Source organism: Convolutriloba macropyga, chromosome 4 (genome assembly GCF_964194025.1).
Source record: "Convolutriloba macropyga chromosome 4, txConMacr16.3, whole genome shotgun sequence".
Taxonomy (NCBI): Eukaryota; Metazoa; Xenacoelomorpha; order Acoela; family Convolutidae; genus Convolutriloba; species Convolutriloba macropyga.
This window is the reverse complement of record NC_134471.1, coordinates 28,753,808-28,766,549: the sequence shown is the minus strand read 5'-3', so window position 1 is coordinate 28,766,549 and position 12,742 is coordinate 28,753,808. Positions and strand designations below refer to the sequence as shown.

General features: G+C 37.3%; 1 protein-coding gene across 1 annotated transcript; it reads right to left on the bottom strand.

The window, feature by feature from the left end:
- Positions 1–442: 442 nt before the first annotated feature.
- Positions 443–12,469, bottom strand: LOC142338367 (four and a half LIM domains protein 2-like). The gene is made up of 3 exons (XM_075388079.1): positions 11,961–12,469; positions 2,847–3,036; positions 443–824 (listed from the first exon to the last, which is right to left on the bottom strand). Exons 1-3 carry the CDS (start codon positions 11,991–11,993, stop codon positions 688–690), a joined length of 360 nt encoding a protein of 119 aa, XP_075244194.1. The 5' UTR covers positions 11,994–12,469; the 3' UTR covers positions 443–687.
- Between the last annotated feature and the right edge of the window lie 273 nt (positions 12,470–12,742).

Sequence of the window (12,742 nt, the reverse complement as noted above, 5' to 3'; positions counted from 1 at the left end):
GATAACTTACTCTAGTTCAGCTGCTACTCATCAATCAAATTAAAATTTCTGTTTCCTCTGGTATTTATTTACATCTAATTTAATTTTAGTGGTAGTGCTGATTTGGTGCCGAAATACGCCCAAAAAGTTGTTTCGTCTAATTATTCCTCCCTGGTTTTTTATGTACATTTTCATTGTCCATTTTGTTGCTGACTTACAACGCAAAATTGGTGCAAAAATTGGGGACACAAAACCATCTGCAAGGGGTTTTAGATCTTCTAAAAATGTTTTACAATTTACCATGACTGTCTTAAATGGTTCGTTCTGCTACATATCAAGCACAGTTATTTGCTTTTGTATCCTTTATCATGATCATGATCTCTGTCGTTGAAGATTCTTGCCGTAAATCCTAAGAGTTTCTGTCTTTACCCGACAAAAGTACTTTTGATAATTGAACACAGAATTGGAACAGAAGAATTCAATTAAGAATAGACCATTTTAAAAATTACAACTAACTGATAGACAAGAATTAGTGCCTGTTCTGTGATATCCTTTGATTAGCGAAAATTTTAGTGTCAAGTACTTTGTTTTTTAACATAAATAAAAAATATCGGCCCATTATCTGGGAATTGTGATGTTGAGGGTAAATGGATCATATTGGGTATGCTGCAATCGTTTTCGGCTGAGGAATGTTTGAAAGTTTTGTCGTTAAACTTTCTTGCACAGAGCACAGTAGAACCCGTTGGCAGTGACAGTGAACTTGCCCTGTCCAATTTGGTTTCTGCACTTGGCACACAGGAAACAGTCCTCGTGGTAATGAGAAGTCCGGTATTCAACATACTTGCCTAAAATATAACAATAATGTACTCTTAAATCAGTTATTGAACCATCAAACAAATGCAGTCATTTTAAGGTCACCTTGGTTTTCTGGGATCCCAGACCTAAATCATCTCTGATCAAACCCAGTGCGCTCAAATTTATTTCCGCGTTCGCGATGGCATCTGATCAGATTGAAATGCGCTCTGAAGCCACAACGGTTATCAGACTCAAGTTTATTCTTGAGGTTGCCCAGTCCATGAACACAAAGGTGCCAAAAAACTGCGACTCACAGAGACTTTTTAAAAAGTTCCATAAACTTCAAATATTCTAATATTTCGGGTTGAAAAAATTCCTGTATAAACGGGTTATTACGCTTTTAGCTATGTAATATCTTGTTGACTTCTTCCAAAGATTTCAGACAAAGCTCCAATGACACTCTGAATCAAATTTCGACACTTTTCCAAATTTTCTTAAAGAGCTGTCTGTTTTCGTAATTCTTGCTTCATAATTGCCCATAAATTTTCGATAGGATTCAAATCAGGACAATTTGCTGGCCATTCCAGCAACTCCTGCTCCTTTTCTTTGAAAAAAAAATGATGACAATCTTCGAATTATACACAGGGAGCATAATAGTATTGAACAAAAAAGTTTTGAAATTGCAATTTGTTGTGATTTTTCAAAATTTCAATTAAACAAGAACCTTTAGCTTGTTTGATCAAATAACAGAGAATGTCCGCCCATGTGATTGTATTTTACCCCAAAACATAAGTAACCGCTGGTACGAACCCGAATTCTTTTGTTTCCTTTTGTCAAGAAATCTTGTTCCATCTTCTAATGGACTCGCACAATTCCGTCGCTGGAGACGTCTTCTTGAGCTTGTTGCTCTTTTGGTATAGTTTTTGTGTATATAACTTATAATAGATCTTGATTTTAACCTTAGTTACTTTTCGGGATCTACTCTGTGCCCCCACCCCCCAGCTTAGTGAGCATGAATCTTTTACGACCCCCAGGAGCACGTGCTATTTTCTTACATAGCAACGTGCTAAAAAACATCATGTAATTTGTAACTGGGGGGTCATAAAGAACACTGGGGAGACCGAAATCGAATAGATCCGCTTTTTGTTTTCTTAACATGAAAATTGGATTTTTAGAATCGTAACAGCGCGGGAAAACAGTAAAAGAACAAAGCAGCTTAACCATTTTTTCTGTGTAAAAGTAGAAAGCGAGAATGAAAACTCGAGAATTAAAACTTCAAAATGTCAAGTTTGTCGTGCCCTAGCGCAAACCGAACTTTAGGCAAAAGTAGCAATTAAAGAGAATAAAATGTGCTGTATGTAATTTTTTGGCAACGTAGTGTAATCAAAGTGTAATCTTGAGCGTAGAAAGCACAGAAGTGCACTCAAATTAGTCTGATCGGAGGTCATTTCGACCCAGGCTCTGAAATTAGCTTCGGGGAGTTACGGAATAAAAAAAATTTAAATTATGATGTTTCATATATTATACTATGGGGTTGCACTTCCCCCGTTCGTTTATCTCAAATATTAAGACAAAACGGTTCCTCATAATTGTCCTTTAAAACTATTCCTCATAATCTTATGGAACAGTATTGCTCGACCTATACTGGGTTCCTGCAAGTATAAAAAAGGAACAAGCATGAAAAACCAGTTAAAACTTGATCATGATCATTGTGCAATGAGCCCAATCATTAATGAGCACCTCAACCGGGGCCAGAAAAACATTGCAATAACATCTGAAGGTAGTGACCGAATTGACCGACAAGGATTGATTTCTCTGGAAATTAAAAATTGAGAATTTAAGCCGATAGCCCAATCGCACGCGAATTCTAATGGTGTGACGAACTAGTAATATTTTGGCTAAACTGATTTGTCGACCGATCAGAAGAACTGAACGTGTCAGCTAAAATTGCCATTTTTCTTTGTCGGCAACACAAGTTGAACAAAATGACTAGCACCAATATTAAAAGCTCAAGTAGTATATGAGATTGAGGGGAGGCAGGATTGCGAAAAGTTAATGTATAAATGACTTACCGCCAATGATTGGCTCGTCACATATGTTGCATGTGAAGGAAGCATTCTGTAGACAGGTGGCACAGAGCATGCGTCCACTCTCCTGCACTGCGAACTTCTTCCCATCCAGTGTGAGCTGACAATGGCTGCATGTGAAACACTCCGTGTGGTAGTTGCTTCCCTTGAAACTCAGGAAGTCATCCACTATCACCTGAATAAACCCAATTACTTTTTTCCTTAAAAATCCCTGACTGTTAATATTGCGCGTTTTAACCCGTTACAACCCTGCTGACCCCCCCCCCCCCTTGAACATATCGAAGCTTTCTTGCGTCCCAGACCAACATACCAACAATTTCTTACGTTTGAAACCAAACATACGAACATTTCTTACGTCGTTTTTGTTCGGCCTTCTGGTTGGACTGTGGTTGGATACGATACAAATGTAAATTGACAGCGGTATAAGGCATAAAAGCCCTAGATAAGAGTATTCACACGTTCCTCCAATAATACGTGCTGAAGAAATTTGGAGATGATTTATTTATTTTATTTCGACTCTATTCAACTTATGAACAAGGCAATATTACACCAAAAAGACACGACCAATTAGCTCAAGCTGGTGATGACTGCCTGTTGTGGATCATAAAAAAATTGACAGCCCCCACCCCAGAAAACACACCAGAAAAGAGGAAAAACCCTGAAATATCTTAATTTTTAAACAAAATCGACAAATCCAAAATTAAGTTTCCGAAAAGGAATGTATTTTTAAAGGCAATAAATTGTAGTAATCTGTTTTGAGTTATATTCATTTAGAGTTATCTTTAATCTTCGTAGCAGACGTCGATTATTTACTATTCACAATATCGAGATTCATACAATCAAACCCGCCCCTGGCGAAGAAATTAGTCTTATTACAAAGCTTCGTGACTCCACTGTTCTGGGAAAACAAGATAGAAATTGTGGAAAACTACTAAAACATTTGCTTTTCCGTCAGCTGATTAAAAACAAACCAAGAAAATTTAGTTCAGATTTTTTATAAGTTTGATGTACAGTTCCTGGATAATAAATTGTACCCAAATGACGTTCATCAATTAGTAGAGGCTGATTTTACAAAATGATATTCAAAAGAGTGTTTTACAAACAGAATAAAGTTAGCAGAAAAATTTAAAACATATCAACAAATTTCAGGTCATTTTGGCTTTGAAATAGTTTGTTTTTGTAGTGTTAAGCATGATGAAATATCTAAAAGTTTTTTTTGCAGAATTGGAAGCAGTATCCTAAACTCATCAAACTGAGACGTGCGTAATTCGAAAGAGAAAGTAATTGATGGGTGCCTTGAAAACTTTGACTGTGGACTTAGCAATTTATAATTTAGATTTTCTTCAGTTCAATTTGAGATGCCTCTTTTAAAATTTTGTGAGGTCTCAATTAAAGTTTCCATACACAAATTCTCGGTGTTTTTTTTTAATTTATTATCCTTAATAGAAAAATTTTCTGGTGTAAGTTGCAAATGAGGATCACAGATATACGATTACAACCTTGTGCGAGATGATTTGATTGTGATGGTTTCAAAGAAACATCAAGAAACTTAGAAGTTTTCTTTATTAAAGTTTCAAAGAACGAAAGAAGAACTTACCTGACGAACTTTATTGCTGTGTCGATAAGTAATGGCCACAAAACTAAACTCAATTCGAATTTTTTTAGCGCTATCATTATCAATCGTATGTCAGAGGTTAATTCTCCCACCAACAGAACCCAGATTCTAACATCCACCGACCTCCAACTAATGAACTCGATTGTACCCAAGCCATATATGATTCTCATGAAATGTTGATAAAAATAGAAATCACCTCCTGGATTTGGAGTTAAGATCTATTCACATGCCAACCATGTGAAATGTTTTTAGCTAATCTAAATATTTTCTGTATATTTTCGCATAGATAACTACTATAAATACAAGGTAAATTTTGTATATTTTCAGTTCAAAACTTAATTTAAAATTCAACTTATTGAATTCTTTGACCCGTGTTATCGACCACGACAATGGTGTCCAGACCAGCTACAGACAGACAACTTTTGGATCTATAGAATGCAGAACCAGCTACTGCGTGGGTTATGTCTTCTCTGGCGAAATGTCTTGCAGAGAAGAAAGAGGACAAGGTCAACACCGATGGTACTGTACAGGACCTACAGGTAACCAATCTCTTCTTTAGTTGATGAAAATAGAAATCACCTCCGGGATTTGGAGTTAAGATCTATTCACATGCCAACCATGTGAAATATTTTTAGCTAATCTAATTTTTCTCTGTATATTTTCGCATAGATAACTACTATAAATACAAGGTAATTTTTGTATACTTTCAGTTCAAAATTTAACATAAAATTCAACTTATTGAATTCTTTGACCCGTGTTATCGACCACGACAATGGTTTCCAAATCAGCTACAGACAGACAACTTTTAGATCTATAGAATGCAGAACCAGCTACTGCGTGGATTATGCCTTTTGTGGCGAAATGTCGCGCAGAGAAGAAAGAGGACAATGTCAACACCGATGGTACTGTACAGGACCTACAGGTAACCAATCTCTTCCTTGGTATGTGCGGCCAAGATGCAATTATTAAACTTAGGAGCCTAATGAGTCCTAAAAATTTGATAGACACTCCGTATAAAGACATCAGATTGGCGATTCAAAGTTATCTTTCTCCTAAAGACAGAGTAGTAACGGCAGAAAGGGCTAAAATTCTGTCCGCAATACAAGGTGTAGGGGAGTCAGACAACAAATTCCTAGCACGTCTTAGAGAAGAAGCACGCTATTGTGACTTCGAAAAACTGAATACAGCGGCCAACTACGAAGAGGAGTTAGTAAAGATTAAAGTTTATCTCAGGTTTGAGGGACCCTGAAGCAAAACTTAGACTACTAGACGGTATTAAAGCAATACCAGCAATGTCGGTTAGTGAAATGACCAAGAACTTACAGTTCAGAAGTCAAGCAATGGCTTTTTCAAGTTCTTCATCAGGTAATAAGCCCTTTACTGTGAAAGAAGAAGTCGGGTTCAACTTCAAAATGACCTCTCGAAAACCAAATGAAAAAGTTACGGCTAATAAAAGCAACAATATGTGCACTAGGTGTGGAGTTATGCCACACCTTAGTATATCTTGTCCAGCGCTAAGTAAAAAATGCAACACCTGTGAAAAGGTGGGACACTTCTCAGAAATGTGTAGAAGCAAACCCCAACAAAATTCGGTAAGTACAATAATAAAAATACCTTCTGCGAAGAAGAAAATGTTTCTTCAGAGCCAGCATCTCTAGCACCAGAGATGGAAATGTTTTATACTACAGAACAAATCTTTAGCATGTCTGTGACATGGGAATGTATCTCAATAAATAACTGCAAAGTAAAAATGCAGGTAGACACAGGTGCAGATAGCACAGTGATATCATCAAAAATATGGACTGAGCATGGTAAACCTCTCTTGGATAGTAAGATAAGACATCTCGAAGCTTATGATTGTCATCAATTAAAGCTTCTGGGATCACTTACTTGTGAGTGGAACGGAGGCAGGCTAACGCAAAAACAACTAGCAATTGTTCAGTCTGATAAAGAATTTGGACTACTTGGTAGAGACCTTCTACCCAAGAAGGCGTGGAAAACATCAAAGCTGAGCACCTACCTGCTGTGAAGGGTTACAAAGCTCATTTGAAGCTGATACCAGGAACACAGCCAATTTTCTGCAAAGCCAGAAAAATACCTCTACCTATTCAGGACAAGGTCACAGAGAAGCTGGAACAAATGGTCAGACAAGGCATCCTTGAACCGGTACAGCCAGGAGGAGTCACTACTGAATCTCCAGTGGCGTGGCAGAGAAGGAAGAGTGGAGAACTGAGATTTTGCGTGGACTTGAAAGTGCACATCAATGGCAATGTCATGGATGAGGACTACCCAATACCAGACATAAAGACGATCTTCCACAACATACATGGGGCCTCTTACTTGGTCAAAATTGACCTCTCAGAAGCCTACTATCAAATTGAACTTGACGAAGAAGCAAAAGATATATGCACAATGAACACATCTCAGGGACTATTCAAGATGTGCCGACTACCTCAGGGATTGAAAAACTCTTCTTAAATTTTCAAAATTTGCATCGAAACAACACTCCAAGGAATCAAAGGTGTTGTGAACTTTCAAGACGATGTATTGGTGTATGTAACTACCAAGGAGCGGTTCGACAAGAGAAGGCTTGCAGTCAAGAGTCGACTACGTGAGAAAAATTTTACTATTGATGAGAAAAAATCTAACTCAAAACCAGTCGATAGCGCTAGCTTTTTGGGATACTCCATTTCAAAGGAGGGAATAGCACCAGATCTCAAACATGTTGAAGAAATAAAAAATGCAAAAGCATCAACTAACAACATACAACACGGATCGTTTGTTGGGTTAACTATTTTTTACGGAAGAATGGTTCCTGATTTTGCAACAAAAATGCTACCCTTAAATAACATGAGAAATAGCGATTTCTCATGGGACAAAACGCAACAAAAAGCCTTTGAAGACATAAAAAATGAATTATGTGCTGACCCACTAGTACAGCCATATAGTCTACAAAATGAAGCAACAGTTACTATTGACGCCTCTGAAAAAGCCATTGGCGGGGTTCTTTCGCAAGAAGGACATCCAGTCATATATGTATTGAGAAAATTGACTCCAGCGGAGCAAAACTACTCGAACATAGAGTGGGAAGCACTCCTGATTGTGTTTGTGGTCAAAAGACTTAAACAATTTTTTCTAGGAAGACGATTTACCCTACAGACTGACTGCAAACCACTCAAATATCTCTTTGCACCAGACGAGGAGATTCCGAAGACAGCATCAGCGAGAATCCCAAGATGGGCAATAGCTCTAATGGGTTTCTATGAGTTGAAGTACACACCAGGAGAGCAGATATCCCATGAAGATGCTTTGAGGAGAATGGATTTTGACGAAGCCGAATCGGACAGCGATCGAGTGTGCTTCGCAATCAATAACATCTACTTCGCCCAGAGTGATTTGGTGACCCAAGAAGAAATCAAAACTGATCTTGGAACAGACTCTTCCAGGACATAATAAAACGAATCAAAAGCGGCAATTGGAAACAATGTTCAGAAGCGGAAAAAGGATTCGAACAACAGAAAGATGCAATTACTTTACATAGTTGAATCATCTTCAGAGGTGTTGTTCGTTTCATTCCACCCAAAACTACGACACTTGGTTTTGGCAAAAGCGCATGAGACACATCCCGGGAAGAATGCAACTGAGGCATCAATCAGAATGATAGCATGGTGGCCTGGCATTACCCAAGACGTTCAACTCTTTGTTAGTAAATGTAAGAAGTGTCAAATGAACAGGCCTCGCCTTGGAAAAACAGTCTCAACGTGGCCAGAAGCCGACGTTTGAGAACGGCTCCACATAGACTGGGGTTATGTTAAGGACCAAGGCAATATCTTAGTAATTGTTGACGCGGGTTCTGGTTGGATAGAAGCTTTCCCCGCGAGAAATAGAACATCAGAAACAGTTAAAATATATCTTAGTCAAATCTTTGCAAGATTCGGAATACCAAAATTATTAGAATCTGATAATGGTCTCGAATTTGAAAGTGGTGACCTTAAACAGTGGTGTGAATCACTGGGAATGAAGAAAATGGAATCACCCATTTATCATCGAAGAGCTAATGGAGCTGAAAGAGCAGTTCAGACAGTGAAGCGGGCACTTCAGGCGTGGAGTCCCAACCTTTATGTGTCATTTGGAGCATTCCTGCAAAGGGCACTGATGACACATCGCAACACTTCAAAGACGAGGGGCAAAGTTCCAGTTGAACTCTTGTTGGGACGCAGAGTGAGACTACCAGCAATAGCAGATTTCGACTTCTGCGAACCCATTCTATTCAAGGCCAATGAAAAAACAAAGACAGTTCCTGCTACCTTCATCATCAGGAAGGGCTTGAACACGTCTTTCATACAGCCGGAAAACTCAGCACGGACTGTTCTAGTGAGCGAAAACCAAATTGCGAGACTAGATGAGGACAACGTGAAAACTGAACCAGCAGTGGAGGACCAAATCTCAATCAGAACAACAACTTCGGAACATAGATGTGGGACCTTCACTTTAAGATGAAGCTTCTGCAGCCACATCATCTGCAGAGCACCAAAAACCCGAATTCTCAGAGCCTTCACGAACATCAACAAGAAACAGAAAACAACCCGCCAGATTTGGAGAACCTATACCCACAAACTTGCTTAAAAAATGAGGGAGGACGAGATGGTTTCAAAGAACCATCAAAAAATTTAGAAGTTTTCTCTATTAAAGTTCAAAGAATGAAAGAAGAACTTAACTGACGAACTCTATTGTCGTGTCGATAAGTAATGGCCACAAAACTAAACTTAATTCTAATTTTGTTTTGGAGCTATCATTATCTTATTGACCTATCAATCATATGTCAGAAGTAAATTCTCCCACCAACAGAAACCTGATTCTAGCATCCACCGACCTCCAAATATTGAACTCGATTGTACCCAAGCCATATATGATTCTCATGTAATTTTGATGAAAATAGAAAACCACCTCCGGGATTTGGAGTCAAGATCTATTCACATGCTAATCATGTAAAACATTTTTTTAGATAATCTAAATTTTCTCTGTATATTTTAGCATAGATAACTACTATAAATACAAGCTAATTTTTGTATATTTTCAGTTCAAAATTTAATTTAATATTCAACTTATTGAATTCTTTGACCCGTGTTCTCGACCACAACATTGATGTATAAGACTAAAGAGATCGCAGAATCAACGAAATTCCGTTTTTTTTATTGAAAAGGTCAACTTTTATCAGCCATAGAACAAAATTCCACAAAAAATCAGAAGATGTTTTTGTTGAAGATTAAGAATTCAGTGTCTGAAGCTTCAAATTTGCAAAATATGCAATTTCAAATGAAGTGATTTGCGTTCTGCTAATATTGCAGTTAAAATATATATCAATTTGCATCTCTACAAAAATAAGGGACGATGATTATTGTGAATAACGTTTTTGGGAAAGAATCTTGACATTGCATAATTTGACTTTGCATTAAAATGTCATAGAAAGATGGAGAGAATTATTTGTCACAGCATTCATCAATATTATTCAAAAAAGAATTTTGTCGCTTTTTCAACAAATTCTGTACCTTAAGTGTGTTTTTTGCCTATTTCAGCAGTTGACATACCTCGCAACAGAAAAAAGATTTGAACGAGGTTTAAGTTACGGTACCAAGGTAGGAGTGGCACTCTTGAAAGTCAAAATTTAAATGGATCAATAAAAAATTTTCTATATTTGTAATTTTGATATATGCATGTCTCATTGAAATTCGGTGACCGTTTCGTCTTTCCCGCCTTTTGTCAGTTATCATCGTATAAAAATTGAGAAAGTTATTAGTAAGTATTTTTAAGGGACAATGTATTGCGCAACGGCGCTGATGATTTTGGCAGAAGTATCAAAATAAAGAAATTGTATTGTTGGTAATTCAGAATTGAGACAATCAGTCACTGTATTCTGATTGGCCCATTGCTCGACAATTTTTATGTTCTTCAACAGGATATAAAAGCTTATCTAAATTCGTTCTGAAATCAATTTAAGCTGAAAGAGAAATTTGTCATGTTTTTAGAAGGATAATGACCATACATTCAATTGCGATAAGTGAATATCAAGTCCAATGGTTTGCTGAGGCATAATCATGGACAATGAGGGTTGACCACATGCCGTAAGATAGATAATCCAGAATTAGGCTATTCAAATTAATTTAACGCATATTGTTATATTCGTAGAAAATTTAATACTTTGGTACGGCTATTTCTTGAGACGGCACCATGCGCAGATAGGTAACTGGTGACTTTGAGTTTTAGACATTGAGAATGTTTTTCTGCTTCCTGGGTGGAAATTGGTAAAATAATAATGTAAGATTACCGGTGAAAAAATATTTTTACCGCAAAGCGCCCGCATCTTTTATCGTTGAATGCGGTGAAAGCGGCAAATTATTGCAAGATTTGCTGTTTTTAGCGGTAAATTTTTGTAAGATTTGGTAATTTTTTTTCACCGCATTCAGTGGATTTCTTACAAATTAGAAACTGCCGTTCACGGGTTCGAACTTCTCACCTCTTACACGTCACCAACTTCTTATTCCACTGCGCCATTTGTCACTTACTTCAATAATATTACCTGTGAATTTAAGATTAGCCTGAAATTAGCTTTAAATATTAGTAAGATTTGAGATTTTAGCCGTGAAATTTTTTTTCGTCGCATCCTGGCAGCGCTGAAATTTTTTTTCCACCGCTACAAACAAAATGCGGTGACAAAAAAAATATTCAGCGATACCAGCAGAATGCGCTGGAAAAAAATGTTCAGAGCTAGCAAAAGATTGTGGTGAAAAAAATTCAACGCGTAAATCAACGCTGATTGTACGATAATTCACCACAACATTAATTTTTTTACATTGCGATCGACAGCATGTTCGACATATATTATAGTATTATATCTTTTTAAATATTACGAGGTTAATGGTTACTCAGCGCTAATCTTGCATTTTTTATACAACTAGTCCTATGGTGAAACTTTGAAAGTTTAGCGGTGAGTTTAAAGGTGAATTTTTGTAAGAATTGTGATTTTTAGCTGTGAAAAATTTTTTCACCGCATAGGCGGTGAAAAAAATTCACCACTGAATATTTTTTTCACCGCATTCATTGCATTGAGCGCATCTTGCACTTTTTATTCGAATTCACCACAAATCTTACATCTTTTAGCAATTTTTAGCGGTGACACCTCGACCCGGGTTACGAGTGGAAAAGATCTGATGACCACCACCTGATCAGAGCTTCACGAAAGTCTGATCAAATAAGTCATTGAATACACAAAAAGCGGATCATAGAACGCACGAGAATATTGAATATTGAACAGGTTTATCACGATGCTCTGGACAATGATCAGCCGAAAGGCCGAAACGGTTCGATCAGAGATCATTGGTCTGAGTTGGTTGGGTCTGGCGTACCTTTGGTCTTAGACAGTTTTGCACTTTTTGACGGGGTCTTCAGGAGTAGGGTGGGGGGTATCTCCTGACTTGGATCCTTACCTTGAAGCATTTGTCACATCTCTCTTCAGGCATTGTCCTATGAACGCCACGTCAAGTGTTTCTATCTGTTGAATGTTGAAGCTGATAGTTATGTCCTCCTTTATGGTTTTTTCTGTCCCAAAATATATACACCTCTAACAGTTCGCTATATGTATGTGCCGGACAAAAATTGTCAGTGTTAACAAAAATAAACTTCGTAGATCTTATCACGGGCCAGTTCCGTGAATTTAAATGGTTAAAATCAGCAAGGTTTTGTATCTAAGCAATATGCGTGCAATCAACTTTATAGATTTGGTTGGTGGATAAAACCAACTGGAAAAATTATTTGTTGTTTTCCTCTTGTTTTGGATTGCTTGGCTAAGTTGTAATCGGAAAACGCGTAAATAAGCGCCTCGGTTATGCCACAAATTAATTTTCTGTTTGCGTTGTTGGCACAATTTTTCCTCGCACAGATTTGTGTCCATAGAAAGAAATGAGATTCATCGCGTTATGAAAATTTGTAATTGGAAGTTGGTAAACAATTGGATATGGAAAAGAGGAAAATTTATCTAGTAACAAGACATGATTGGAAGAAGAAGCCAGTTGAACGAAATCTTCATTGTTGCACCTGTTTTCCCATCAAAGAGATAAATAAATTGTTTTATAAGAAGTTCAAATTGGAGAACACTCCTCGTACTTTACAGCTCCTTATTTTGTTCAAAACTCTATTAACGTCTACTACTATTGATGGCTATGCTGTAGGATTGCAAAATAGTCGTCAAAAATGCTAAAATCTTCCAAGA

Bases quoted from the DNA above. Each gene is read 5' to 3' on its own strand.
- LOC142338367 (XM_075388079.1), bottom strand. From the start codon at position 11,993: ATGCCTGAAGAGAGATGTGACAAATGCTTCAAG. The intron at 3,037-11,960 runs GTAAGGATCCAA...GGGTTTATTCAG, and splicing joins GATGTGACAAATGCTTCAAG to GTGATAGTGGATGACTTCCT. The intron at 825-2,846 runs GTAAGTCATTTA...GTTATATTTTAG, and splicing joins TGACGAGCCAATCATTGGCG to GCAAGTATGTTGAATACCGG.